The 27,322-nt window shown below is 38.3% G+C and overlaps 8 protein-coding genes across 9 annotated transcripts in view; 6 read left to right on the top strand and 2 right to left on the bottom strand.

Moving 5' to 3' along the window:
* LOC104808858 (fasciclin-like arabinogalactan protein 7) overlaps positions 1-1,307 on the top strand; it is a 2,413-nt gene extending 1,106 nt beyond the window's left edge. Inside the window, exon 2 of the mRNA XM_010534688.1 lies at positions 266-1,307. Coding sequence (XP_010532990.1) covers positions 309-1,106 — 798 coding nt within the window. The 5' untranslated portion in view covers positions 266-308 and the 3' untranslated portion in view covers positions 1,107-1,307. The remainder of the gene's footprint in view (positions 1-265) is intronic.
* Positions 1,308-1,647: 340 nt separating this feature from the next.
* LOC104808856 lies at positions 1,648-3,719 on the top strand. Its single transcript, XM_010534687.1, has 4 exons — positions 1,648-1,887; positions 2,107-2,188; positions 2,714-2,872; positions 3,266-3,719. The coding sequence occupies exons 1-4, from the start codon at positions 1,696-1,698 to the stop codon at positions 3,328-3,330; spliced, it is 498 nt and encodes a 165-aa protein (XP_010532989.1). The 5' UTR covers positions 1,648-1,695; the 3' UTR covers positions 3,331-3,719.
* Positions 3,720-4,187: 468 nt separating this feature from the next.
* LOC104808855 lies at positions 4,188-4,786 on the top strand. Its single transcript, XM_010534686.1, has one exon. It carries the CDS (start codon positions 4,309-4,311, stop codon positions 4,594-4,596), a length of 288 nt encoding a protein of 95 aa, XP_010532988.1. The 5' UTR covers positions 4,188-4,308; the 3' UTR covers positions 4,597-4,786.
* Positions 4,787-6,964: 2,178 nt separating this feature from the next.
* Positions 6,965-10,148, bottom strand: LOC104808854 (heterogeneous nuclear ribonucleoprotein 1-like). Its single transcript, XM_010534685.2, has 6 exons — positions 9,799-10,148; positions 9,540-9,676; positions 8,976-9,204; positions 7,768-8,816; positions 7,519-7,691; positions 6,965-7,339 (listed from the first exon to the last, which is right to left on the bottom strand). The coding sequence occupies exons 3-6, from the start codon at positions 9,195-9,197 to the stop codon at positions 7,326-7,328; spliced, it is 1,458 nt and encodes a 485-aa protein (XP_010532987.1). The 5' UTR covers positions 9,198-9,204; positions 9,540-9,676; positions 9,799-10,148; the 3' UTR covers positions 6,965-7,325.
* A 2,820-nt stretch (positions 10,149-12,968) lies between these two features.
* On the top strand, positions 12,969-16,339 carry LOC104808853 (serine/threonine-protein phosphatase 7 long form homolog). Of its 2 annotated transcripts, none has more exons than XM_010534683.2 (6): positions 12,969-13,093; positions 13,549-13,652; positions 13,791-14,435; positions 14,561-14,728; positions 14,827-15,219; positions 15,311-16,339. In XM_010534683.2, exons 2-6 carry the CDS (start codon positions 13,560-13,562, stop codon positions 16,010-16,012), a joined length of 2,001 nt encoding a protein of 666 aa, XP_010532985.1. In that variant the 5' UTR covers positions 12,969-13,093; positions 13,549-13,559; the 3' UTR covers positions 16,013-16,339. The 2 variants fall into 2 exon arrangements, with proteins under 2 accessions (XP_010532985.1, XP_010532986.1); XM_010534684.2 differs by lacking the exon at positions 12,969-13,093 and adding an exon at positions 13,129-13,451.
* Positions 16,340-17,099: 760 nt separating this feature from the next.
* LOC104808852 lies at positions 17,100-18,059 on the top strand. Its single transcript, XM_010534681.1, has 3 exons — positions 17,100-17,461; positions 17,661-17,777; positions 17,896-18,059. The coding sequence occupies exons 1-3, from the start codon at positions 17,126-17,128 to the stop codon at positions 17,971-17,973; spliced, it is 531 nt and encodes a 176-aa protein (XP_010532983.1). The 5' UTR covers positions 17,100-17,125; the 3' UTR covers positions 17,974-18,059.
* A 526-nt stretch (positions 18,060-18,585) lies between these two features.
* On the bottom strand, positions 18,586-23,659 carry LOC104808851 (vacuolar protein-sorting-associated protein 11 homolog). The gene is made up of 6 exons (XM_010534680.1): positions 23,235-23,659; positions 22,468-22,641; positions 22,040-22,363; positions 20,614-21,935; positions 19,422-19,869; positions 18,586-19,281 (listed from the first exon to the last, which is right to left on the bottom strand). The coding sequence occupies exons 1-6, from the start codon at positions 23,448-23,450 to the stop codon at positions 18,895-18,897; spliced, it is 2,871 nt and encodes a 956-aa protein (XP_010532982.1). The 5' UTR covers positions 23,451-23,659; the 3' UTR covers positions 18,586-18,894.
* A 547-nt stretch (positions 23,660-24,206) lies between these two features.
* Positions 24,207-27,322, top strand: LOC104808850. The gene is made up of 6 exons (XM_010534678.2): positions 24,207-24,326; positions 24,484-25,564; positions 25,651-25,795; positions 25,879-26,374; positions 26,460-26,787; positions 26,857-27,322. The coding sequence occupies exons 2-6, from the start codon at positions 24,485-24,487 to the stop codon at positions 27,136-27,138; spliced, it is 2,331 nt and encodes a 776-aa protein (XP_010532980.1). The 5' UTR covers positions 24,207-24,326; position 24,484; the 3' UTR covers positions 27,139-27,322.

The raw sequence follows: 27,322 nt of genomic DNA, 5'->3' as shown, positions 1-27,322 counted from the left end.
TCCCCCCCCCCCCCCCCCTTCCATTTCAATCTCGAGGATTTCCCAGTTGTTGAAACAGATCCAGCAGATCGAGATCTGGCATTTGAGCACGCAGAGTTCGTTCAGTTACTGGGTTTTCTAGTTCCTTAGAAAAAGATCCAATCTTTGATCAATCAGATTTCTGGGTTCCGTGTATTTTGTGCAATTGAGCTAGTTTTAGTTTCTTAGCGTATCTGTGATTATTGGCTTCAAAGATTTCACATTTGGGTTATGTTTCTCTCTGCAGGAGATACAGAGAGTGATTGTTTGAGCTGAAAGATCGTAGAGAGATGGATAAAGTTTCCATCTTTTGCGTCATTTACTGTTCCATCCTTCTCATTGGCTCATCATCAACCTACGCTAAGACCGCAAGCCCTCCGGCCCCGATCCTTCCCCCGACACCAGCCCCTGCACCTGCACCGGGTCCCCACCACGTCAACCTGACCGAGCTGCTCAGCGTTGCCGGCCCGTTCCACACGTTCCTCGACTACCTCCTCTCGACCAAAGTCATCGACACGTTCCAGAACCAAGCCAACAACACCGAGGAAGGGGTCACCATCTTCGTGCCGAAAGACGAGGCCTTCAAGAACCTGAAGAGCCCTTCTCTGTCGAACCTCACCCAAGATCAGATCAAGCAGCTCCTCCTCTTCCACGCCCTCCCTCATTACTACTCGCTTTCCGACTTCAAGAACCTCAGCCAGACCGGGACAGTGCCCACGTTCGCAGGTGGTCAGTACTCGTTGAACTTCTCCGATGTCTCTGGAACCGTCCAGCTCGATTCCGGCTGGACCAAGACCAAGGTCAGCAGCAGCGTTTACTCGACCGATCCAGTGGCTGTCTACCAAGTGAACCGAGTGCTACTCCCCGAAGCGATCTTTGGTACGGATATTCCCCCAATGGCTGCACCAGCTCCGGCCCCCGCTGTCGGTAGCCCGGCCGATGCTCCCTCAGCCGATTCCGCAGATAAAGCTAACGCCTCTTCCCCAAAGTCCTCTCACAAGAACTCTGCGCATAAAGCTGCTGGCTTTGGAGCTTTCACTGCTTTCATGGCCATGGCGGTTTCTTCTGGTATTCTGGTGTTCTTGTGAGAGAGAGAGAGAAGGGTACGACGATCATTTTGGCGTTCGGAGTTTGAGTCTGCTCCAAGTAAAGAATGCCGAAGACGAAGAGATCTGTATCTTTGAATTGCTTTTGATTCGAAGCCATTTTATTCATTTATACATTTTAAATCGCCATTGTGTATGAGAGAGTGGTCCTAAAGCTTGTTGCTCCAATTTTCCATTTGCTTTTTTGCTTCATTCGATATAAAAAACCGAACAAACTTAATAAAAAAATAACTGAAAAACTAAACCGAAATAAAACCGAATCGAGTTGAATTGAAATTGATATACAAACCGAACATTATAGTTTTTCTATAATCGAAATAACCGAATCGAAACCCGGAATGAGTTTTGGATAGAACTCTTGAGATCGTTTTCAATAATCATGTGATTGAATTAAAAATGGAGGGGATTAATTAATTTTAATACAGTACTAATATGTAATTATGGACAATTTGAATCAAGAAAAGATAACATGTGTAGTGTTTTTTAGGTTCATTTTAAGTTCTATAAACACAAAGAAGAGAGAGACCTTTGGAGTTAAAAACTTAGGAGAGGCTTATCTGTTTTCGAACTAATGGCGTCTCCACTCATGAGACTAACCGCGACGGCCAACGGCGGCGGCGGAGATGCCGTCTACGTGGCGGCAGTGCCGCTGAGAGCGGCGGTAGGTCCGCCGCAGCTGGTCATGTCGACGGCCTTCTCTCTTAATCTCTGGGATTTTCAGCACCTCATGGTCCTTATCAAACCTTCATCTCCTCCTTCAGAGGTTTACTCGTCTCTTTCTTCGCCAATTCCTCGTCCGGGTCTCTCGTAATTTCCATGGAAACGGATTACAAAAAATCATACTTTCATATGTGGTCTCACTTTCTTCGAAATGGGTCGGATATTGGCGGCTGAATTCTCAAAGTTTTTTTTTTGCCGACGATTTGTTTGTGTAAATGCATCAATGAGGTTTTTCTTAAGTTACTGAGGCTTAATTCTTCAGGTCTTCGTGTTTGATTTCCAACCGCGATGCCCAGAGAGCGTAGAAGCTGCAATGGCGGTTCTATCGGGCAAATCGGTTCCAGGTGATTGATTTCAATTTTGCTTTAACCATCTCGATAGTTACAGAACTCAAAAAGACGATCTTGATGTCTTCGTTCTTGGAATTCATTGAATCTTGGTCATCAACTTCCAGTATAGGATTCTTTCAGCTGTTTGGCTAAGTTCTTGAAATGGTTTTAAGTTCTAGAAACTGTTTGAAGATGCTTTTGTTGGGTTAGAAAAAAAAAAGGAAAAGAACATATTATCAAATCTAAATATCACGTAATATTATGGTAATTCATATCACTTGATACATATATGGTTGAAGGCCTTTCACTAAAAGCTAAGAAAGCACTGTAATTATAACATATCCATGTTTTATGTATTAGCAGATTATATAACATGTTGTCATTACGTCTATTGAACTTAAAATTCAGAGCTTTGTTCTGCTTGTTTTAAGGTATTTTTCGTGTGACGAAAGAAAGCAACTCTCTTATCTTCATGAGTTCATCCGGAAACAGTTTCGGCAATTTGTCGGATGCATCTTAAGCTTAAACTTTTTGGTCCAGGAGTCGTGTTGCAGAGAACGCTGAGGAACCTTCCGAGGCGCAAATGCTGGCTTGTCGGATCATCTAAAGGTAACGCCTTGGACATGGCTGCTGTGTTCAACAGCTCGTGGGAAACTGATCTAAGAGTTGGGTATCATGACTGCCGAGATTATACAAACGGTAAGAAGCCCTTTTGCTATCCCCTGTTTTTTTCTTTTCCATTCAAATGCTCGAGCAATCTTGAATTTGATTCTTGGACCAACAGCTTCAAGCTTCTACTCTCTTCTAATATCTCCGAAAACTCAAGCTTCTATCATCTTCGAAATTTCAAGCTTCTGTCATCTTCAAACATTTGTTTTTTCACCTCCTTAGGATCGTATCGAGGGATATAAAAATGTCTTGGAAGATTTTATTTTTATATTTTAGATAATTTAAGATTGTATTCTTCATCTATAACCCTTCCCCTGAGCCCCGTTCAACGGGATGCTTTGTGCACCGGGCTGTTCTTTTTTATTCTACACCTATAATATCGTACATGTTTCTTACATTGGTTCTTGGTTTGATCCAACATAGGATTAGTCGAGCATCTGACCGGAGAAAAGCGAGTGGTGGAGCAGCTAAGAACAAACAACGGTTAAATCCAAGAATCGGCAAACGAATTGGCATCGGACTTGTGCTGGATAATATCGATTACAGGACAAGACAGATCAAGATTCTTGGACACATAACTAAAAGATTATGTTGTGGTTCTTCCTTCCTTATCTTGTTGGTCCAGATTTTAGGGGCAATATTCAACAAAGATTATGGTAATGATCGTGATCAGGAGGGGAGTGGAGTTATCTTGATCAGAAAATGACGTCAACTCGTCCGGTCAACGACTTATGACCGTACAGGACAAGAGAGTCAACGGCCGTTTGACTTTTAGCCCATTGTTTCCTCCCCTTTTGTTTGTGTATCTATATTTATATACATATGTATTTATGTCACGGATTGCTTACGTAGTATACTTATACAATGTCTTTTTATTTTTCTGGTCGCCAAATTCAAAAATCTATAAATATTTGACGATTATGGGAATATAGGTTGATAATTATAGAATAATAGTTTTCCTTGTAGATAAACGGTTGATCAGAAATAAAAAAACGAAATTAGATTAAAATTATTTTGAATAATATAGAATAAAAAAAAATATTCTAAAAAAGAATAGACTGCAAAGCTAAAAAACTACACACTTTATAAAATTATCATTTCCTTTCTTTTTTTATAAATATCATTTCCTTTATTTGATGTGCCATATATATCTTTGTATGTTTATATATATAAAAAAAAGTATTTATTTGCGGATATTGGAATATCACATGTTTTATTTATATTGTGTTTTTATAGTATGTATAGAATTTGATCTAGAGTTTATACGATTTGTTAGCTAAATGGAGAAAAAAAAAATGTTTCCATGATAAACACTATAAAAGCACTCCCCTAGTTGCCCACTTGCAAATCTCCCCACCACTTAAAAAAGCTTAACACACATCTTTCCTTCCTCATCAAGATATCGATTCCACTCCTTCTATCACAAAAAAAAAAAACAATTTAAAAAAAAATCTTGAACTCAGGGGATGTTGCAGATGTTGTCCGTACTCCGACAGAATCTCCAAAACCTCCGGAAGAGCCCACGCGTCGCAGACGAGAGCGCGTTAACGGTGGCTGACGACGGAGGAAGAGGAGACGGTAACGGAAACGGTAACGGCGTTATGAGGATTCCGTCATCGATCATATCGTGCTTTGCGGTGCCGCGTGTCAACGGTACGGACGGGTTGTGGGCGTCGGGTGATTATGCCGCCAGGGTCTCCGAGGTCAACCATCTCATGGTTTGCGATGGCATGAGATACGCTATTTTAATGTAACTTTTATCAAATTTCTTTAAAAAAAAAATAATGAAATGTTAAGGGCGGTCCAAAATCATACATTTTTGTCCTCTAGGTCTGATATATATATATATATATATATACACATGTGCGTGTACATGTATGCGTGTATGCGTATGTGGTGTGTTTGTATGTATGTGAGGAAGAACATTGCGTTTTCTCCTTTTTACTTTTGTTTTTCGCTTTTTACTGCACGGGTAAATCTAGTGATATGCAATGTTTTTTGGTTTCATATATGTATATATGTATATGTATATGTACATGCATATGTATATAATATGTATATGTATATGTATATATATGTATGCTAATAGGAGATCGACAAATGGTTCTGAATTATACAGAACATTAAAAAAATGGCTTTGATCATATTTTGTGTGTAGGAAATAGTTTAAGTTGGATATGTGGAAAGGAATTATAAAATACAAATATTAATTTTTCCTTAATTATATATATATATATATATATATATATATATATATATATATATGTAATCGAGTGTATGACAAGAATATGCGTATCTCCTGTCACTGTGTGTGACGGAGAATTTATTATCTTTTACCAACAAGAACATCATTACATAAAAGCATTTTTATAGACATATATAATAACATTTCATATTTATTCATTTGTAAATTAGGGAATATTTATCTTTTATCCAACATTAGTGGGTAGTTGCCATACTTTGTTTTTTTTATTTTCCTTTATTTGTAACATCATTCGAATAAATTCATCCGGAATTTTCTCACTTTTCACTTTTCAGCAAGTATATAAGTGTGTTTTCTAATATATTTTTTTTTGTTAAAAGGTAATTCTAATATTATGTTTTGGTCCATTATTATTATTATTATCTATTTGATCTAAATCTATTATGAAGTCCAAAATTATTTCCAACAATCATGTATCTATCTCTACATATGCATGATTATACGTCATTTTCATAAAAGATATAGATCTCTATTTCTCCTTCTAGTACTATCTTTCCTTCTAAAATTGGGTTATTTCTTTTTTAAAATTTTAAATAAAATTATTATTCATAAATAAATAAAAATTAAACGTTAGTCCGAATAATACATACTATTTGATATTATTTGGTATTCAATATATTTTTTAGAATTCAAGCTCAGGATTTTACATATCCTTTTAGGGAGGAACATATAATTATAACGGCTATGATATGCATGGACGATATTATATATATATATCACAAAATAATATATTTGATGTATATAAATTCGTCTTAATAAACAAATTATTATTGGTATTGAAGTTAACTACTTATTATTGTTTATCATTATGTTGATAAAAGAAAGTAAAAAATCTAGTGCTACGAATCATGGAGATTGATATTAAAAAAATAACATTTACTTTTATTATGTAGTATTATTTACGCAAATGGTTGAATTTAGGTTTTACCTAACGCCGGGGAAGTGCCCAGAAGGCAGATGACGTGGAAATGTTTATGTCCATATCTAGTGCGATACAGCATAATAAATAATACAGGGATTACAAATATTTTATTTATCAAATTATGAAATTGATTAAATTAATTAAATAAACTTTAATGCAAAAAGAAAAAAGCAAATTGTTATGTCGGGCTGAAGAATCTACGGTCCATAATATATATATATATATATATATATATATATATATATATATATATTATGTGTATGTTACAAGTTTAAGCTAGACATTTTATTATGAAACTATATTTTTGTAATAACCGAAAATATTTGTTATATATGTATACACACACACATTCCAATTAATCAATCAACCACCATCTCTATTGTTAGGATTTTTAATTTTCACCAAATTCCTCTAACAAAAAGAAAATGACTCATTTGAGTTGCATAAAGAAAAGATAAATTCTATTAAAATTCCTAAATTTGTAAATCGGTGGAAAATTATTTTCTAAACTTTTTCTTCGATAAATTTATTTTCAAACTTACAAAATATGTTATTATAATTTTTAAACTTACAAAATATATCAACGTTGTTAAGATTTGTTTTGGTATCAATTAGGAAATTTGATAATTATAATGATATATTTTGAAATTTTGAAAATAAATTTGTCAAACGAAAAGGAATTAGTTTTTCACAATTTTACAAAATTTAGAAATTTGAACGAGATTTATATTTATATATATAAAAAAACAGGTCAAAGCAATTTTGTAAAAGGAACTATAAAATTGATCATACAAAACAGTATTAGAATCTTGTAACTAAGTTAAACCGCATCCCTTTTAATTACTACCAATATTTTGGATTTTCGTTTCTAAAATTTACAAATATATTTTTCATCCATTTAAATTTCCAAATTTGATCAATTATGATAAAAAAAAAATAGCAAAAATGTTACCTCAGTTTCTTTCTTCACAGTTTTGTAACCCCAAAACACAAACACACACAGAAACACTCAAAACATCAAACAACAAAAATCTTTCGGCTAAAACAAGTTTTGTCTGCTTCAGTCTCTCCTCTTATCCGAAAATCCGAATTTTACATCTCACTCAAACTGTCCTATAAAACCATACATACACACATATATATGTATATATGTATATATATATATGAGGAAACTCAATAGTGTTCGTTCGAAATTCGTAAGGAAATCTTGATAGTTGATACTTTCTTCCTCTGCATTAACTATATCCTTCTTTCTGCAAAAAAAGAAAAAAAGAAAAAGGAGAACTAGCTCTCTCTCTCTATGCTACAATCCCTGCAAAGATTTCGAGGCAATGAACAAGAACACTACATTAGTTTTGTAGATTCATGCTTTCTTTGTCGGAATCCAAGACTGGTGGGTTATAAAGGTTTTAGCTTTATATACGTTCTTGATATTTTCATGAAAGGGTATTGAAGCTACTGTGAGGATGATCAGACATGGGTTTTACTTACCTCTGTTTGCTTGTCTTCTGTTGACGGTAATACCACCGACATAATCTTGCGAGCTCTCGGCATTGGCGCCGCTCAGACCATAGCCAAAGGATCTGTCATCTGTTTCCTTTTCTGGTACAGGTGATGGTCGACTCCAGTTGGGTTCACCATAGTTGTTTGAACCGCTGCTGTAGAAGCCGGTCATGGCTGCTGCTGCTTCATCATCGACTCCAGTTGGGTTCACCATAGTTGTTTGACCCGCTGCTGTAAAAGCCGGTCATGGCTGCTGCTGCTTCATCATATCCTCCCATTCCTCCACCATTTGTCGTGGAGAAGGTAACGCCACTTCCATTGTTTCTCGAGTATGGAAAACCGTTATCACCACCTCCATACCCGAAGTTCATGGTGTTGTTATGTGAATCATTTCCACTGCCTTGAACTGATGATAGTGCCGAAGCTCCGCCCCAGTTGAGTCCTCCGCCATTGTTGTGAACGGGTCCAAGAGATTCATTCCCGTTCCCCAATCCCGTGAATTGCCCGGAACTACTGCTGTTTATGTTGTTATAACCGAGTTCTCCTCCATTTCCCCAAAGGTTTCTGGTCACCGAGCTGAAGAACGATGCGTTTCCTCCATTGCTTCCTTCATAACCAACAGAGGAACCTATCCTATTTGTGGTACCGACATAATATGGAGCCATTGTACGATGGCCATATCCGACATCGTTTGTGAAATTTGCAGAACCTCCATAAGCAGTGGCAGCCAGATCTGGACGCGGTTCAAAATTGATACCCATTCCATAACCAGAGCCAAACATGGCAAACCCATTTCTAGAACTGGCAACCGGGTTGAATCTACCATCCATCCGAACTCCATAACCTCCAATCACTCCGGGTCTATACCCATTTAGCAAACTATTGACCCTACTCATACCAGAATTATAGCCACCAAGTGGGCTACGGCTAGGACTGGGAGATAACTCCTTTGGGACAGCACGCTTGACTTCGACCATTTTACCGTTGAGTTCATGGAACGTCTTGACCAATGCTTTGTCCACAGCCTCCTCAGAATCGTACGTGATGAACCCGAAACCTCGAGGCCGTTGGGTGTTATGGTCATACATCACAACAACATCAGTCATTGTCCCGAATTGCTCAAAGTACTTTCTGAAATCAGTCTCTGTGACTGATGAAGCTAGGCCTCCTACAAAAATCTTCCTCGTTCGGCCTCCACCGGGAGAACCCTGGGGGGTGTTGCTGCTATTAGCACTTCTGTTGATAATGTTCTGATCATCTCTAGGGACTGCCTTCTTCGCCTCAACCTTTGGAGAAAGAGCAGAAATCCGATTAATTTCAATCAAGTTATCGAAATCGTCAAGAAGAAGATGAATCTTAGATACATTTTCAAAGTGAGTTTAACACTAACATCCTTCCATAAGCTAAAGCACTGACAGAATTTGATTAAACAGTGGCAAGCCTACCGTCCTTCCATTGATACTGTGTTTCTCCTTGATGACTCTCTCCGCGACAGAGGGATCCGAAAAGACCACGAACCCGAAACCACGAGCACGGCCAGTGCTGCGATCCTTCATGATCAGAGCTTCCACCACCTCCCCGAAATTAGCAAAATACTCCTTGAGACACTCCTCGTTGGTGTCCCATGATATTCCACCTATGAATAGCTTGCCGCTATCTGACTGCATTTCCCCCCTACATTGGCCAAAATACTTTCCTCATGAACACAAAACTACACAAAAGTAAGGCGATCACCTCTCTGAAACACGAGAAGAAGTGGTCCTGAAAGAACAAGTTTTGACATGTTCCATGTATGGAACTGGCATTGGATGGAATCTCAATCCATAATTCTACTAACTACTGGTCGGGAAATTATCATAATCCAGATCAATCTACACGAGAACCCACGAAACGGAACACGGGTTTGATTCAAAATCTTGTCTTGGCAACAGTAAATTCCAATCCGATGAATCCTAAAAAAAACCAAAATGCTGACATATGAACACGAAATCTGCAACCAAAGGCAATACCTTCTGGCAAAAAAAAAACACAAGACAGGAAACACAACGGTGCTCCTATATCCTCGGATTCAAATTCAGACACAGCAGTTCACTTCATCGATCATTCAAAACCAATCACCTTACCTGTAAATAAGACAAATCCAAAGCTATCCCATCACGAACAGCGAAAAAGAAGAAACCCAGGAAGAGAAAAGAAGAGGAAAACGAATTCAACGAGACAGATCGAAATATCGAATCGAGATTAGATAATAAGAAGAAAAAAACCCACCAATCAGATCAAAACCCAGATGCCGGAAGCTCGCTATGATCCAAATAAGGAGCCAAAGAGGGGAAAATCGGTTGCATAAAATGAATGGCTCTCAGATTATCTATCTTTCCCCCTCTTTCTTCCAGTCTGGTCTTACAACATCTATTCCACCAAAATTGCAAGCTTTTCCTTTTCATTTACCAAAAATCAATCGACAGAGACAAAACAGATGCAAGAACTCGCATGCCCATACGAACATGTCTCTGTATGTGTGCGCATATACGCAGTCCTATATAGAGAGAGATAGCAGCATCTTCTGCTACAGAGGGAGGTAGAGAGAGAAGGAAGAGAAGGTGGTGGCGATGGCATGAGTGTCGAATTTATATAGAGAAGGGGGCGATGAAGCGAAGGGGGAGAGAGAGAGAGAGACGTTGATTTTCACTGTTCGGTTTTATTTTTTTTCCTCCAATTAATTTTTTTGTCAGTTCTTTCTTCTTCCATTTTTACTGTTTTACCGTTTCTATGTAACAAAAAAAAAATTATGATAAAATCTTTTTCCGAGGGGCAAAAATACGAGGAGGAGACAGCTCAGAGGAGGCGACATTTGCATGTTCCATTCATTATTTTTCTTTTTTGAAAAAAAAAATAATCAAACAGATCTTGTATTGTCTTGATTTTTTTTTTGTGGAAAATTAAAATATAAATTGTAAAGATTAAGTGGTTTCGGGACCAATAATTTTCGTTTAAAGCTGTATTTTCAATTATTTATTTTCCGAAAACAAAAAATAAATAATATCCCTTGTCATAATCCAATTCTAAGCCCACTTGAGTCTGTCTCTCTTATGCGGGTTCAGAATTTACAGTGTAATTGTAAAAAAAAAATCTGTTTATATTAATTAATATGAGTCAGTTTAAGCTGTTATTAAATAAATGTTGGTATATTTAGAACTTTTATTTGATTGTAGTATTTGCATTTATATATTTTAATTTTAAAAACTGAATCTCCTCATTTACTCCATTTTATTTATTTTAAAAATGAGCTCCTAAAACAATCCATTATCATTCTATTTTTAAATTATTTTATATTTTTTTTACATTGAATAAATTTACTTAGACTTAAAATTATGTACAATCAATTTTAAATGGAATTTAAAAATTGTTTAATTCGTTGTAGTATATATGAACCATAACGATGAATAAAACAAACCGGTAGTTATACGAAACAATGATATAAAACTATAATGTCAATTATAATTCATTTGAAACAATAAAATATCTAAACAATCTATTAATTTTCTAAAAACATTCAATTAAAATATTAATTATTTATAATTATAAATAAATTAGTTTTTACAACATTATTAAATAATACTATATTTATTACTTTATCTATTTTAGTTTACATTTACAATTATTTTTAAATGTAAAGTAGTATTATAAATATATTTATATTTAATGAGAAACAAATAATTAATAAAATTACATATTTTTTAGATTTTTTTTTAAAAAAATACAACTTTACTTAAATTTTTTAATAATTTTATTTTATTTTCAGTTTTTTAAAGTTAATTTTGTAAAGATTTTTTCGTAATGTAATATCGGGTTTATCATTTATATATTCAAATAGTAGAGGTAATCTCATTATTGTTTCATCTTCTTTTTTTATTAATCGGTTTAAATCTCAAGAGAAACTGCGATTAAAAAATTAGTATGTGATTTTGATTTCTAGATGGTGAATGATATGTTAAAAATAATTAGATAAATTATATTAATTTCAAATACATGTATTAGTTAAAAATTATTCAATTACACTTCATAGCTCATGGTAGGACAACGTGGAAACATTACCTTATCTCTAAGCTTGGACCCAATCACGGGTGACCATTTCGGGTTTTGGTTCGGGTTTGGTTCAATTATATTCGGGTTCGGTTATTTCGATTATAGAAAAACTATAACCATTTGGTTCTTACATAAATTTCGGTTTGGTTCGGTTCGGTTCGGTTTCGATAAAAAAACTCATTTTTCCAAAGAAAATCGTCGGTTTTTTCTGTTATTTTTTTATTCGGTTCGGTTCGATTCGGTTTCGGTTTTTTCGGGTTTAAGGAAATCATAACCGTTCGGTTTTGATGTCAGGTTCGGTTCGGATACGGTTATGTCTTATTCAATTCGGTTCGGTTATTCGGTTAATAATCGAAATGACCACCCCTAAACCCAACACCGTATTATGGTTTTGTATTTCTCTGTGGCAGTTATTTCCATGTCAGTTATATATATATATACACATTACAAATTGGAATTTTTTGTATGTATTTCTCTAACCATTTTAAACATTCAATTTCCTTTTGTTGAATGTCCTAATAAATGATTATATTTTGTATTTAACAAAAAAGAGATTGAAAAAAATAAACCTCGATTATATATTTTTTTATTCATTTATTACGAAATTCGATCATATAAAACTACGTTTTTTTACATATTTTTTCGTCAAAATGAATTGTTTATAATTCTACATTGTAATGGAAAAAAATATTTCCTAATAACCTTAACCACTATTGTGACCGATGTGAGAATCAATATATATTTTTTTGTTATTCTTTTTAACTCAACTCAATACACACATTTTTTTTTATATTTATATAAACGTTATGGAATTTAAAAACGTCGTTTTAGATTTTATCAAAATTTGAAAAAAAAAATCTCAAAAAAGGTTATATATCCACTTATTAAACTACATTCCCATTTAATACTGAAGTTGGATATTTTTAATTAAAATTTATATTAAAAAATTATCTAAAAAATCTAAAACAACAGAGAAAATTTTTGCGAAATAATATATTTTAGGGAAGATATGAAGGTGCGCAGAAATCAACATAGTTTTTTCCCAAAAATAAACATATTTTGTCTTTACCCCAAATAAACACATTTTTTTTGTTTTGTTCTTATTCGTACTAATTTAAATAAAAGATTAAAAAAAAAAGTAAAAACAGCCTTATGGGCCGGAAAACGAGATGGGCCAAGATTATAGGGCCCAATCCTAAACTTACTCCAAATCTGGCACGTGTCCATTCCACATCAGTTTTCATTTTTTTTTTAATTTGTTTTTACCATATTCATTGGAAACCTAAAAATTTTTAAAAAAGGAAAAAAAGAAAAAGAAAACATTATCTCTTACGACGAAGAAGCCGTCGTTTTGAGGGTTTGTGTTGTTTTTTTTTTGGCATCGCATCGTTTCGTTTCGTTCGCAACTTCCATCTTCATCCTCTTCGGTGCGTCGTCGTTTTGGTCCCTCCTTCCGCTGTTCCGCTCTCTGTTCCTGGTTTGTTTTTTCCCTCCCTCTTCTCCGGCGTCGTTTTGTCTCCCCCCCTCAACGTCTCTTTATTGATTTCGATTCGTCTTCGCTTCAAAACCCAGATTTCGATTCCCCTCCTGTGGATTTCTTCATGTGGTTTTGTTGTTTTTGCAGCCCCAGAGGGGGATTTTCTCGGCGAAAGTTTTACCCTTTCGACGAGGGTTTCAATCTTTCGTTCTCTTGGATGAAATCGCCAAGAATTTGCTTTCCTTTTTACGTTATTCGTGTATTGGGTTTGTGATTTGGCTATTGAACGTTGGTTTCGTATGTGGGATTTGTCTCTGGGTGTCGTCTGAGTACCATCATGTCCTTGCTTTGATCTAATGTGGTTTTTTTGGAGATAAAGTTTGATTCTTTTGTCGCTTCTATGGATGATGCTTCAGACATTGTTTTGATCACTTCTGTCTGTGATTTGCGATCAGGTTAGGAATCGATGATGGACCCTTTGACGAATCCAGGGCCACTTAAGGACATTGTGTTGTATGATCAAGAGAAGCATGTCTCGTCCGCTGTCTGGGATGGACAGGTTCACTCCTACGCCTCTTCCATGTTCAGTTCACAGACTGAACAGATTAATTGTCATGAAATTGTGAAAAAAAAAGATGGGATGTTTACACTTATCATGATGTTAAAAGTTGTCTCTTTGGTGTCGAAAATCTGTCAGGAACGAGGTGCATTGAGATGCCATGAACACACTTCGAAGCTAAACGAGTGGAGGCTTAGTTCGAAACAGGTAGAGCTGGTGGAAAGAGCCGGTTTCGGGTATCTAAGACAGATACCCGCCATCAGTCTCGACAACCCACTTATCTCGGCTTTGGTTGAACGGTGGAGGAGAGAAACCAACACGTTTCACTTCACCCTCGGGGAACTGACAGTGACTCTCGAGGATGTTGCCCTTCTGCTGGGGCTGGCAGTCGATGGGAAAGCTGTGATTGGTGTAACTTATACAACATGTTCTTCGGTATGCGAGAAGTACTTAGGGTTATCTCCCGATTCTAATTACGCGAGCGGAGGAATGGTGAAACTTAGCTGGTTAAAGGAGTTCTTTTCCGGCTGTCCAGACGATGCATCTTACGAGGAGATTGAACGTAGAACTCGGGCTTACCTTTTGTACTTGGTAGGGAGTACCATCTTTTCTACAACTACTGGAAATAAGGTTCCTGTTATGTATCTTCCTCTGTTTGAGGATTTTGATGAAGCCGGGACATATGCATGGGGTGCAGCCGCTTTGGCTTTCTTATACCGTGCCCTCGGGAACGCTTCTGTTAAATCTCAGAGCACGATTTGCGGTTGCTTGACGTTATTACAGGTTCTTGTCCAAATCTTTTACCTGCATTTCTCCAAAATGTTTATCAATGGAGTGACTCATTCAATGTGAATCCCATGTCTGAAACTCACGGATTTGAACATAAAGTGTCAATCTTTTTCGTGCAGTGTTGGAGTTACTATCATTTAAACATCGGGAGGCCGAAGCTGAACCGGGATCCTGTCCACGATCATTTCCCGTTCGTGCTTAGATGGAAAGGGAAGCAAAGTGGTCCAACAGCGAACCGTGATGTCGTCTTTTACCGAAAAGCACTGGATTCATTGAAGCCATGCGATGTAAGAGCAAGCTTTTTCGATCTTCTTTTCATTATCATCATCATCGTGGGTTACTGTTCTTCGTTTAGTTCTGAAAGTTCTCTTGATTGATAAAATAGGTGGAATGGCTTCCATACGAGAACATGGAGAGTGAATTAGTGCCAGATCATATCAGAGGGTCTCTCCCGTTGGGTAAATCGAAAACGATGTTGATATGCTTCGACAAGGCGGAGAGACACCTCCCCGATCGCTGCGTCAGGCAATTCGGAATGTTTCAAGGCATCCCCGAAGATGTGCAGAGGTGGGTACGAAAATCTCGGGGAGTTGATGGAGGTGTAGACTTGTCAGGTAAAATGGAGGCAGAGTTAAGCGAGTGGGAACAGCGGTGGGACAGCATTCTGCATGATGATGTCGGGGCTGTCGATGAATCCGACTACATGAGGTGGTACTCGGGAATTACTCGTAAAATTGTCGGGAGACCCATCTCTCTCTCAAGCGAGTTTCAAAGAACGGTAAAGGCTAGAACTAGCTTCCTATACGGTAATAATTTCTGCGAAAGGCCTGAATGAGTTTTTATCTTTTTGTTTCTCGTCGTCATTACAGATTTCCAACGTTAGGGAGATACTGGAGTTAGCCGAGAATTTCCCGATAGACGATCTGGATCGGGAGAGATGTGGGTTGATCTCGAAGATTATAAGCCTTGCCCAAGATTGTCTGAGAGATCAAGTCGGAGTAACCGTTGCTACTGCTGCGGCGACAGAGAGCCAGCAGATGGAACTCGGGAAAAGGATTCGGGGTAAAGAAAGGGTGAGAAGGAAAGGAATGGGAAAGAGACGGAAAGGCGTCGACCCGATGGAAGATTACGGAGGAAGTGAAGACGAGTCCCAGTTCGCGAATGTGGTTGAGGTCGATCAGTTGCATTTACCTCCTCCTCCTGTCTACGACGGAACACATCACTTGTACGACGATGTCGAGCTTTGCGGGGACGATACCCACATCGCCGAAAACATCACTGGACTGCCTGAGCCTCAGAAGATCGACGAGATCGACGGCTCGTTTATGGACAGTACGAACAAGACGATGGAGCTTCATGACGAGCTTGGTGCCTCCTCCAATGGCTGTGGTAACCCGTCACAGCATAAGCCCTTGTCAGTTCCAGAACTGCCGGAGCAGTACGATGTGAAGAAAGAAGATAGAGACTCGAAAGCTGAAGATGCAGGCTGTGAGGGCGGAACGAAGGGCGAACATTCTGACGGAGGAACAGAAGGAATTCATGGTGGTGGTAATGGCGAAAACCCGGAATGAGGAGACAGTTGCAGAGACGTGAAAGAGACAGAGAGAACACCTTTGTAGTCTTGAAGTCTCTCTCTCTCTCTCTCTCTCTCTCTCTCTCTCTCTCTCTGACATTTTCAGACAAAACGGACCTCAAGAGGGTAGTTTGCAACTGAAGAACTCTGTAAGATCTGCAGAGGTGGAATGGGTTTAAGAGCAGAAGAATCTTGAGTTAGAATTTTTTTTTTTTTTTTTGAGGTTTTCTTTTCATAACATTTGGTTTTTAAGTTATTTCTTCATTCGATTTCTGTTTTCTCTAGAGCTAGTGGATTAACCAGTATTTGCAAAGTGATCCTTTAATTTTTGGGTAAAATCCATAATTTTTTTAAATGGTAGAAAATTAATTCATAAATGTTTCTTTCGATAAATTTATTTTTATAATTCACAAATTTACAAAATGTGTTATTATAATTCTTAAACTGATTTATAAACCAATAATGTTGAGATTTTTTGTAATATCAATTTAAAAGTTTAAAATTTATAATGATATAAATACGATAATAAATTTGATATAAGAAAAGTTTTTAGGAATTTCATAGATTTTTACAGTAGTGTTTTACAGTTTAATACCAAAAAACGATCCCACTATTTTTATAATTTCACACTTTTTAACCCAAACTGACAATAGCAATACGGACATTAATTCGTATAATTTTTTAGATCGAGTTAAACAATAAAAAAAATTTCTTTGTGAATGACGGTCCATTTTATGTAAAAAAATATATATTTTCAAACGTCTTATATTCTATTGATGCGATGCATTTGATATGAGAAATATATCAATAAACATATAAATTTCTCATATTCCATTTGGTTAAATTACATCATTTATTGTTATATATATATATATATATATATGTATATCCTCTATGAATGATCAAACATTTTTTATTCAATTTCGAATAAATTAACTCAATCCCCTAAAAACTTTAGACTTACCTAAAAAGCTAGTAAATTTTATTACAATGTAAAAAAAAAAAAAAAGATTTCCTCATAGCGTGGGAGAGGTTTGGGTGGCGCCACGTGGCAATGCAAGATGCTTGCTTTAGGGGGATTGAGGGGAGAGAGAGATAAGGTGCTCTTGCGATGGAGGCGGTGTCTCTGTCGTGTCTCCCGACCACATACCAGCGGTATGGTGGTTCGGAGGGTTTGCATTTTGTACGGTCGCATAGTACCCGAGCGCTGACCAAGAGTCAAGCCCGTAGACCGAGGAGATTGGTGGTGAGCTTTGGGAGCCAAGGCCAAGGGTCGGGAAATTCGGAGGAGAAGGTGCCGTCATGGGCGAAGACCGACTCGGACGAGCCACCTCCTTGGGCCAGAGACGAAGGCGGTGGAAGTAGTAACGGTGGCTCCCCCCAACAAGACTTTCAGATCCCTTTCTTCGTCTATCTACTTGCCTCCACCGTCACCGCCATTGCTGCTGTATGTATACACAGATTCCTCCATCTCTGTCTCTCTCTCTCCCCCCAAAGTTGGGATCTTTATGTTTATGAGAGAACCAGTTGATCTATCCGGTCGTGTTCTGTGCCAAAGTCGGTGCCTTTATGCCATTGTTGATCTTTGTCCTCATACCCATTTGTGGATCTTTCGATTTCTTTTGGGGTGTTTTGTGGCTTTGTAGATTGGATCGGTGTTCGAGTACGTGAACAAGAAGCCGGTTTTCGGGGTCTTGAGCTCAGACAGCATCTTCTACACTCCCTTGCTCGGATTCTTTGCCATTACTGGCATCCCTACTTCCGTCAGTTTCATCCTTTATTTATTCAAAAAAAAAAAAACTTTTTTTTTTAGTTCTCGAATACAGGATTAGGGTTTCTTCATCTGAACAAAGTATGCGTGTGTGTTCTTCATTCGGACAGGCGTTCTTGTGGTTCAAATCTGTTCAAGCTGCCAACAAGGAAGCTGAAGAACAAGACAGAAGAGACGGCTTTCGCTAGAGACAGCTCCCATCTTGTGTGTGTGTTTGTGTTAAGGCAAACAATTAATCGAATATATAATTCTCACACAGAATTTGGCATTTGCATTCCATTAGGGCTCTGCCCTTCATCAAATGATGGAAAAGAAGCAGGAATCAAAAAAGGGTGAAAACACACATAGATTCATTCAAAATGAACATGCATAAACATTTACTTACCGCCGTCACTGCTTCTCTGTTTAAACTCGAGGATAGAGCCATCAAAAGGACTATTCCTACCGGGTGGGTGGGTACTTGGGTTCGGGAATTTAGTTCCGATCCGTACCGAAACCGCAGATCAGACCGACGTTTTATAGAACCAAATAAACGATTTCCAAACCAAACCATGCAAATACCGAACAGAATCTTGACAAATACCGAATCCAAATTTGGATTATCCACCAATATAAATATTATGGTCTAGTTTTTATTTGGTATTCATATAACAACACCATTTCAAACCGGACCATTTAACGTTCGATTCTAGATTGGTACAATTTTTATAAAACCGAACAAACCGTTCTGGAACGGAACCGCTTGAATATTGAATCGAAAAGCGGAACACCGACCCCTAATTCCTGCTAAAAGCATAAGGTTACGAGCAAAATAACCAAGGCATATTGACCAATGCAATATTTACTGTTGTAATAACTCAAAATAATCACAAGCATTATATAACACTACACGGGGAATTTTCGATTTTCTCGTGTTTAGTCCCGACTCAAAAAGGATAGAAGAAGAGAAAACACAGATTTTAAAAAACCTCACAACAGCAGACGCCTCCAAATCTCAACAGCAAATTGCATTCAAGCCCTCTTCCCCTGAAAGAAACTATAGAGGAAAATGGATGGATACCTTTGGAAATTAGAAAACGAGAGAGCACCGAAGCATTTCCCGCGATATTTCAGAAGGAAGCAGCCGGGCCGTCATGAGAAGAATTAGCCGCGACCGTTCCAACACTTGTTCTGCTAATGATGCCTTTCCCAAAGTACTCGGCGATAACAGAAAATCCGTCTTTTGAGCTCTTCACCTGCTGGAAAAACCTGTCTTGGTCCTTGGAGTTCTGCTCCAAACTTCTCTTCATTTCCATCACGGATCTGTACTCAGAGGCACATTCCGGGCATTCCTTTTCGTTGTCGCCAAGGCACCGCTGGTGGAATGAGTGCATACACATAAAATGGACGGCCGGGAGATCCAGAGTGAATGTGCAAGCCGTGCACTTGCTAAGCTGAAATATTCTGGCGTTCGTCCTAAGATCCTGAATTTCTTTTCTCATGGCTTTCGTCTCTTCCTGCATGTTTTCGAGATCCATGGCCATATATAAGTTTTTAATAACAAGGGTCCACATTACTAGGGAGAACATTTTTTCTTTATCATAGCTCATAAGTTCTGATGCAGAGAAGAGAGAAGAAAGCATGTGAAACTACTGACCTGATACTTCTCTACAGCTTTCCGATCTTCCTCAATCACCCTTGATTCCTGTTCAAGTTTCCGGGCGATATAGTCTTTGATGACAGAGAGTGTAAGGCATGGATTCTTCGCTAACGTCTGGAGAACAATGATAGGAGGCAGAATGTCATCTCTTTCGATGTAAGTGAGAACCTCTTTCACCTCCTTGGAGCAATCTTCTCCGAGTTCGCCAAAATACTTCAGTAGATCTGCCCAAAGAGACGGATCTCCTCCCTTTCCAGAATCACCGAGTCTTTTGCAGCATGCGATCAGTCCCTCGTGATCATGAGCCTGCATGTAGCAAGCAATAACCTCCTTGTAAAGTTTCATCTTTTCATACAGATACAGAAGCCCTTCCTTGAATGAATTCATCTCGCAAAGGATTATAGCGAGGTCAACATCATAGAGCGGTTGCTCAAGGTCGGATCTCCTCCCTTTCCAGAATCACCGAGTCTTTTGCAGCATGCGATCAGTCCCTCGTGATCATGAGCCTGCATGTAGCAAGCAATAACCTCCTTGTAAAGTTTCATCTTTTCATACAGATACAGAAGCCCTTCCTTGAATGAATTCATCTCGCAAAGGATTATAGCGAGGTCAACATCATAGAGCGGTTGCTCAAGGTCGTTGGGCCATGCCATTATCCGATCGAGAAGATTTCAATAATACAGTTCATTCCTTTGGGTGTAAATTATGACAAACATTACGTAGCTTTTTACCTTAGCTTCAGGAAACTGATTGGTGAATATTCTTAGAATCCCGATACATTCAGGAGCTGTAGAACTCGTGCCTTCCGGCTGCACTTTGTCAAGGTCAAAGACCTTGAGACACATTCCTGACTGTTGAGACGATATTTGCTCGTCTTCTCCAACAGTTACCAGGAAGTTCCGTTGCTATTCATCATAGATCAAAAGAAATGGAAGCCATTAATTTCCAGCTAGAAAGGAAATAGGTACAGTTGAAACAGAATCATGCATTCGAATGGATAGAAACAGGAAGATTTCAGATTCCGACACTGCACTACCACGCAACCAAGCACTGTCAAATGTCACCCAAAAATGAAGCTAAGTTTGAGTCTCGCTAGTATTTGCTTCCTCGGGAATTTCGAAACACGATTAAGATCTTACTGACAAGGATGATTCAAGCTAGTGTCTGAAGAAAATCGTGCCGGGAGAACAGTAAAATGGCGAGGAACGTAGTATCTAAGGAAGAATTCAACCTTTCCCTATAATCCTTCTCCTCCACCGAAACACCATTCATCTTCTTATCAGAATCAGGTTTGGGCATCGCGATTGCTGCTGATTGAGCTTTTAAATCTCGATCCAGAGTGTTTTCCGCTTGTGAGATGGATGGAAAATTCAAGTCCTTGGACAAGTATAACTCCAAGAGTGTGTTGTGAATCTCTACTTGGGCAGGTGAGTCTTTCACCTTGTCAATATATCTCTCTAGAAAGTCCATTAGGGACTGTGGATGATGAAAAAACATATTGAGGAAGTCCACTGGTGATGGCAACATGGACAAGAACACAGCGCTTGAAGTTCCACCTTTGTTAGATTCTCCATCTTCAGTGCAGAGCCGCATTAGTATATCAATCGTCTCCCCTGGTTTGTGCTCTATAAGAATTTTACCATACTCTTTGATAGTCACTCCAGCTTGCCCCGGTTCAAGACTTGAAATATATTCCAGGGCTTCATCATAACTGCCAAGGTCTTCAAGCAAAATCTTCAAATACCACTCATGCTTCCCGGCCTTCTTCGCAACATACATTGCATGCTCATGGTAGTTAGCAGCGCGACAAACCCTTATTGCCGTTTCCGCATCAAACTTCAGCTCACCAATTCCATCTTCGTTTCTGACGAACGTGTTAAGCTTTTCTACATCTTTCAGTTTGGTATAACAGTTTAGCAGAAGAGTTGTGTGGTCCTTGGATGCTAGTCCCTTCTCATGCAACTTCTCCAGGTAATTCGTAAGGTTGTATATTCTCTGCGCATCGAGAAACTTTTGTATCACATACGATGGTTCAAGATGACCAATTGTATTGATATACTGAGCCATAGCTTCGTCATAGTCCTGTTTGCTGTATAAATGATCGCCGTATTTCCTCAACACATCCGCAGTTGCAGCAGCATCAGCTTGTTGACTCTGAACAAGATTAATGGCCACCGTATACAGGTTTTTCTTGAAAAGCATGTCTAACTTGCTTTCCATGTCCTTCTCGGCAATACACAACAGCGATTTGTCAGCCGTTATTAGTATTATGTTTCCCCACTCGCAAAGCATGTGAGAGACTTTGTCCACGGCTTGGCTATATGCTATCAGCCGATTCTTGAGGTCATAGACGTTGAAGACATTCTTCCCGGTTTTAGGATCAGCAATGACACATAAGAGGTAGCCACGGAACCATCCGAGGAACTTTTTCTCACCCTCAAAAGCCCAGCAAGGGCCACGTCCATCAACTTCATAGAAATAAACAGCCTCTGGTCGACCAATTATTAATTCCTGTGGACATAACAGAGACTTCAATCGAATAGAAGACAAGAAATTTAGAATTCTAAAATCAACAGCATAAGATAAAGATGAATCGCATGTACAAAGGTATATACCAAGCGGTCACTCATTGTAACACTATACACACTGCTCCCAATTTGATCCAAAGTCTGCAATCTTGGTGGTTGGGCCTGCATATTGAACAAGTTCACAGAATCTGGAGTTACAGCGAACAACAAAAGGGCTTGGCCATCCATCCTGAATCCCAACCCAGTGATAGGGCACTGTCTCTTGTCTGAAACTCCGTCCACTTGAAGCTTAAACCGGGTGATACGCTCTCGTGCAATGTCTCCTTTGACACAATAAACACAACCATTATCGAGGCCAAATGCTATGAGCAATATGGGCGGAGCTTCCTCCAGGACTAAAAATGATGTGATCTGCAAATTCCAAAATGATTTAGAGATATCCGATCGAGAAGATTTCAATAATACAGTTCATTCCTTTGGGTGTAAATTATGACAAACATTACGTAGCTTTTTACCTTAGCTTCAGGAAACTGATTGGTGAATATTCTTAGAATCCCGATACATTCAGGAGCTGTAGAACTCGTGCCTTCCGGCTGCACTTTGTCAAGGTCAAAGACCTTGAGACACATTCCTGACTGTTGAGACGATATTTGCTCGTCTTCTCCAACAGTTACCAGGAAGTTCCGTTGCTATTCATCATAGATCAAAAGAAATGGAAGCCATTAATTTCCAGCTAGAAAGGAAATAGGTACAGTTGAAACAGAATCATGCATTCGAATGGATAGAAACAGGAAGATTTCAGATTCCGACACTGCACTACCACGCAACCAAGCACTGTCAAATGTCACCCAAAAATGAAGCTAAGTTTGAGTCTCGCTAGTATTTGCTTCCTCGGGAATTTCGAAACACGATTAAGATCTTACTGACAAGGATGATTCAAGCTAGTGTCTGAAGAAAATCGTGCCGGGAGAACAGTAAAATGGCGAGGAACGTAGTATCTAAGGAAGAATTCAACAAGACGCTAAAAGTTCGTGACCCAAGAATTTCGAAGTTGAGGTTAAGAGCTAATTAACGAAACAAAGAAAATTCGAGCTAGTATCTGATTGAAGATCTCTGTGGGAAAACAGTAAAATCGACGAGAAACGCAAAATCTAATGAAGAATTTGACTACAGCAACTCCATTCACTTTTTTCTCATGCTCCTTCCATTTTCCTCAGCATCAAAAGCAAGCCATGAACACGACCATGGAGAGGATTCACAAGAGATCGAAGAGAAGACAAACCTTCAGGTGCTGAAGGAAGAGAACGGAGGAAGAGTGAGCTTGGAAACCGGAATCGAACTTGATTCCACGATCGAGGAAGTTGACGGAGCCGTCGTCGGAGCCGATGACGACCTTCCCACGGCCGCCGGAGCAACACCGTATCTCTCCCTTCACGTCCTCGGGGAACTTCCCTCCGTATTTCTCCTCAAAGAAATCGAATTTCCTCCAATGGTACATCTCTCTCCCTCTCCCCCCCTCCTCCTCTCACCGGAGCAAAATGCGAGAGAGATCGAGAAGTTGCGTCGGAAGAACAAAAAGCTCGAGATCAGAGGAAAATGCAGAAGCGATCTCAAGCCGAAGAAGAATCGAGGTACAGAGGAAGATGGCGAATCCAGAAATCGTCAGATCGAAATTGTTTGCCCCTCGATTTGGCTTTTTAGTTTTTTTTTTTCATCATACTCATCGTAATTCAATTTATATTTGATCTGATGTATTTCTTTTTCTACATACACAAATTCTTAATTTAACCATATTCATTATAATTTTAAGGGTAAATGGCCAAAAAAAACATGTACTTTTATTTTATTTTGTCACAATTTAAATCCTGTAGTTATTTTTGGTTCTTAAAAAACCTATATAATTACATTTTATCCAAAATATTCCTGTACTTTTTAATTTGTGGTCAAATTAACCCCATCGTAAAAAATGCCAGGTGGACAAACGAAAAATTCTACGTGGCAAAAAAACCGAAATCCTACATGTAATAAACATAATAAATAGAAAGTCCACGTCAACAAGATAATTATTTAGAAAAGCAATTATACCAAAATAAATTAATTCCCTAAAATCTCTAAAACACGTTTCCCTTCATCCAAACCCTAATCCTCTTCTTCCGCCATTTCGAAACCTTTGCAACCCATGATTGAATCTCGACACACCATCTATATTGGTCGATTTCGATTGAATCCTTCTCGATTTTGATCTAAAAACTTCTCCATAGCTGAAATATACAAGAACACAGATTTCTAGACAACTTGAAAGCAGGATAATGTTTCTTATTTTGTGAAGGTTTGGTTTTTCTTAATGTCAAAGAAGGTTTCGATCTAATTAGAGGTATGGTTTCTGTTAATATGAGGGTTTAGTTTTTGTTAATGTGAGGGTTTTGTTTCTATGAAAAAAATGAATTTTAGATGAGGAGATTATGTCCAAAACGAAGGCTTAGCATTTGATTAGATGGAATGTACACTTACAGATTGTTTTCTTTCGGCAGGATGTTAGATATTGATTCAAGGAGCGTTCAATTGAACACGGATGTTGAGGATAGTGATGGGGATTTTGAGGGCGTATTTGGTTCGGAAGATGAAGAAGCGGATGATGACTTTGCTGATCTAGTAAACGAGGAAAACATTTATGAAGAATATATGAGTGATCCAGAATATGTGAATGTGGGTGATGTGTTTCTGGATACCCCAGAAAATACGGATAATGAAGTGGCAGAATTTGATCGACTAACACAACACAAGACACATAGGCAAGATACGTCAGGTAATCTCTACCTCGGTAGGATTTTTAACACGGGTGAAGAATTTCAAGAAGCTGTGGTTGATTATGTTTTGGACAAAAAATTTAATGTCAAGTTCTCGAGGTGTGAAAGTAAGAAATGTGAAGCAAAATGTGTTGTGAAAGGTTGTGATTGGAGAATATATTGTTCTGTTCATACGGCATTGAACAAGTGGATGATCAAAACATTTAACGATGTACACAATCATCCAAAGTCGGGTGAGGCCGATATATTGACTTCAAGGCGTATTGCCAAACTATTTGCTGAAGATATCAGATTAAATCCATCTTATTCAGCAAAAGATATGCAGAAAGAAATTATGAAGCGACATGGGTTGATAGTGACACGGTGCAAGTGCTTTAAAGCCCGAAGAATTGCAATGGGTTTAATATTCGAAGGCCAGGAAGCTCAATTTGAAAGGTTATGGGATTATGAGGCGGAGCTTCTTAAATCTAATCCAAGAACAACAACCGAGATAGGGTATGCCAAAGATGATGGTGGTGAAAAATTGTTTGATCGATTTTATGTTTGTTTTGAGGTTCTACGAGAGACATGGAAGACATGTTGTCGTCCAATAATAGGTTTGGACGGTTGCTTTTTAAAATGGAAGTTGAAAGGGGAATTACTAGCTGCGATTGGTAGAGATGGTGATAATAGAGTTTACCCCATTGCATGGGCTATTGTGCGCGTTGAGAATAATGATACGTGGGGTTGGTTCGTAAGTAAATTGAAAGCTGATTTAGGTTTGGGTTTAGGAGATGGAGTCACCATACACTCTGACAAGCAGAAGGTATTTATTAATGCTTATAATATATCTCATATTATCAATTGTATTTTGAAGTTACATTAACATGGATCGAGTATATTATGTTATAGGGTTTGATTAGGGCAATCGAGGAAGAACTCCCACGTTGTGAGCATCGAATGTGTGCGAGACATATATATGCTAATTGGAAGAAGCAAATCAAAGAAACGAGTTTGAAGAAACATTTTTGGCAAGCTGCTTATAGTTATAATCACGGTGATTGTGAAGATTACAAAAATGTTGATTAATTATGGTTTTGCTAAAAAATATTTATTTACTAATATTGGTCTGTCATGTAGGAGAATTTTCTAAACACATAGATGCCTTAAGATCTGAGAATCTTGCGGCATATGATGCATTGATGGCTTCTAATCCGAAACATTGGTCCCAAGCTTTTTTTAGTGGAGCAGCAAAATGTGGAGACATACACAACAACTTAAACGAGAGCTACAATAGCTCAATAAGAAAAGCTCGCCTCCTACCAATTATTGATATGCTAGAGGATATTCGGAGACAGACCATGATGCGAATTTCAAAGAGGCTGGGAGAGACTAGTAAGTGTGTCACTGAGTTCACTCCCTTTGCGATGGGAGAATTAGAAGCAGCACGAGAGAAAATCGGGTATTGTGTGGTAATTGCTAGTGGTCATAAAAGGTACGAGGTATTGAACCATGGTATGAGCTACACCGTTGACCTTAATGCGAAAACTTGTCCATGTCGGCAATGGGATGTAACAGGAATTCCATGTAATCATGCATTGGCTGTTATCAATCAGAGACGAGAAGGTTTGTCAGAGTAAGTATCCTTTGTTTTCTTTTCATATGTCAGAGTTATGTGTTAAAGTTGAATATTAACTATGTACTTTGTCATTCTGTCTTAGTTATGTGTCTGATTACTTCTCCAAGGCAAAATGGGTAGCAACTTATCGACAAAATATTAATCCTGTGAATGGGAGCCTATTCTGGAGAAAGTCTGGGAAAAAACCAATTGTTGTTCCCAAGACGCGAAACATGCCAGGTCGACCTAAAAAGTTCAAGCGTAAAAAGGATCCACATGAATCTCCATCAAAGCGTGGTAAAATTACAAAACACGGCAGAAAAATGACATGCAGCCAATGTAGACAGGTTGGACATAATGCTAAGACGTGTAAAAATGAACCGGTTGAACGAATTCCAGTGCGAGGAAGGGGTCGACCAAGGAAATCAACGGTATGTATGTGGTAAAAATTACGTTTGATTATACTCTTGAATGATTTTGATGTGATTATTTGTTCCTAGTTTGATGGAGAAACTAGTACGTACCCACAGCCCAACAAGGCAAAATCCAATACAGAACATACAGATCCTTGGAATCAACAAAGCAGTGCAAGCTCGGCAGCAGGAGGTAACAATATTTGTGATGTAGGATTATCCATCCCAACGCAATTGAGTCAGACTGTAAAATCAACAACAATGCATCGTCAGAGAAACCATCCTCCCCACACTACTACATCGCTTCCCTCAAGGATTCGCATGCCACCACGTGCGTTTAAGATGCCGAGACAAAACAAGCCAAAGTAGAGTGCACTTAAAAGATTGTATTTGCTTCTTAAGTTGTGCTTGTGAACCTTTTTCTTATGTTATGGGTTATGAATTAGAACCTCTTTATTTTGGTGATCTCGTTCGGATATGGATGATGGATCAAAACCTTTTTTTTTATCTAGTTCGAATATGAATCATGTATCAACACTTCTTCTAGATATCA

The sequence above is a fragment of the Tarenaya hassleriana genome, unplaced genomic scaffold, assembly GCF_000463585.1.
Source record: "Tarenaya hassleriana unplaced genomic scaffold, ASM46358v1 Cleome15, whole genome shotgun sequence".
Classification (NCBI taxonomy): domain Eukaryota; kingdom Viridiplantae; phylum Streptophyta; class Magnoliopsida; order Brassicales; family Cleomaceae; genus Tarenaya; species Tarenaya hassleriana.
The sequence above is the reverse complement of the archived record's forward strand: the minus strand, read 5'-3'. Positions and strand labels throughout refer to the sequence as shown.

Coding starts and splice junctions, on each gene's coding strand:
- LOC104808856 (XM_010534687.1), top strand. CDS start 1,696: ATGGCGTCTCCACTCATGAGACTAACCGCGACGGCCAACGGCGGCGGC. Junction 1,888..2,106: donor CTTCATCTCCTCCTTCAGAG/GTTTACTCGTCT, acceptor TTAATTCTTCAG/GTCTTCGTGTTTGATTTCCA. Junction 2,873..3,265: donor CTGCCGAGATTATACAAACG/GTAAGAAGCCCT, acceptor GATCCAACATAG/GATTAGTCGAGCATCTGACC.
- LOC104808853 (XM_010534683.2), top strand. CDS start 13,560: ATGATGGACCCTTTGACGAATCCAGGGCCACTTAAGGACATTGTGTTG. Junction 13,653..13,790: donor CCGCTGTCTGGGATGGACAG/GTTCACTCCTAC, acceptor AAAATCTGTCAG/GAACGAGGTGCATTGAGATG. Junction 14,436..14,560: donor GTTGCTTGACGTTATTACAG/GTTCTTGTCCAA, acceptor TTTTTCGTGCAG/TGTTGGAGTTACTATCATTT.
- LOC104808851 (XM_010534680.1), bottom strand. CDS start 23,450: ATGTACCATTGGAGGAAATTCGATTTCTTTGAGGAGAAATACGGAGGG. Junction 22,642..23,234: donor TCTTCCTTCAGCACCTGAAG/GTTTGTCTTCTC, acceptor TATGATGAATAG/CAACGGAACTTCCTGGTAAC. Junction 21,936..22,039: donor TTACAATGAGTGACCGCTTG/GTATATACCTTT, acceptor TTATGTCCACAG/GAATTAATAATTGGTCGACC.
- LOC104808850 (XM_010534678.2), top strand. CDS start 24,485: ATGTTAGATATTGATTCAAGGAGCGTTCAATTGAACACGGATGTTGAG. Junction 26,375..26,459: donor AGACGAGAAGGTTTGTCAGA/GTAAGTATCCTT, acceptor ATTCTGTCTTAG/TTATGTGTCTGATTACTTCT. Junction 26,788..26,856: donor GTCGACCAAGGAAATCAACG/GTATGTATGTGG, acceptor ATTTGTTCCTAG/TTTGATGGAGAAACTAGTAC.
- LOC104808855 (XM_010534686.1), top strand. CDS start 4,309: ATGTTGCAGATGTTGTCCGTACTCCGACAGAATCTCCAAAACCTCCGG.
- LOC104808852 (XM_010534681.1), top strand. CDS start 17,126: ATGGAGGCGGTGTCTCTGTCGTGTCTCCCGACCACATACCAGCGGTAT. Junction 17,462..17,660: donor CCGTCACCGCCATTGCTGCT/GTATGTATACAC, acceptor GTGGCTTTGTAG/ATTGGATCGGTGTTCGAGTA. Junction 17,778..17,895: donor TTACTGGCATCCCTACTTCC/GTCAGTTTCATC, acceptor TCATTCGGACAG/GCGTTCTTGTGGTTCAAATC.
- LOC104808854 (XM_010534685.2), bottom strand. CDS start 9,197: ATGCAGTCAGATAGCGGCAAGCTATTCATAGGTGGAATATCATGGGAC. Junction 8,817..8,975: donor ACAGTATCAATGGAAGGACG/GTAGGCTTGCCA, acceptor CTTTCTCCAAAG/GTTGAGGCGAAGAAGGCAGT. Junction 7,692..7,767: donor GCAGCAGCCATGACCGGCTT/TTACAGCAGCGG, acceptor CATGACCGGCTT/CTACAGCAGCGGTTCAAACA.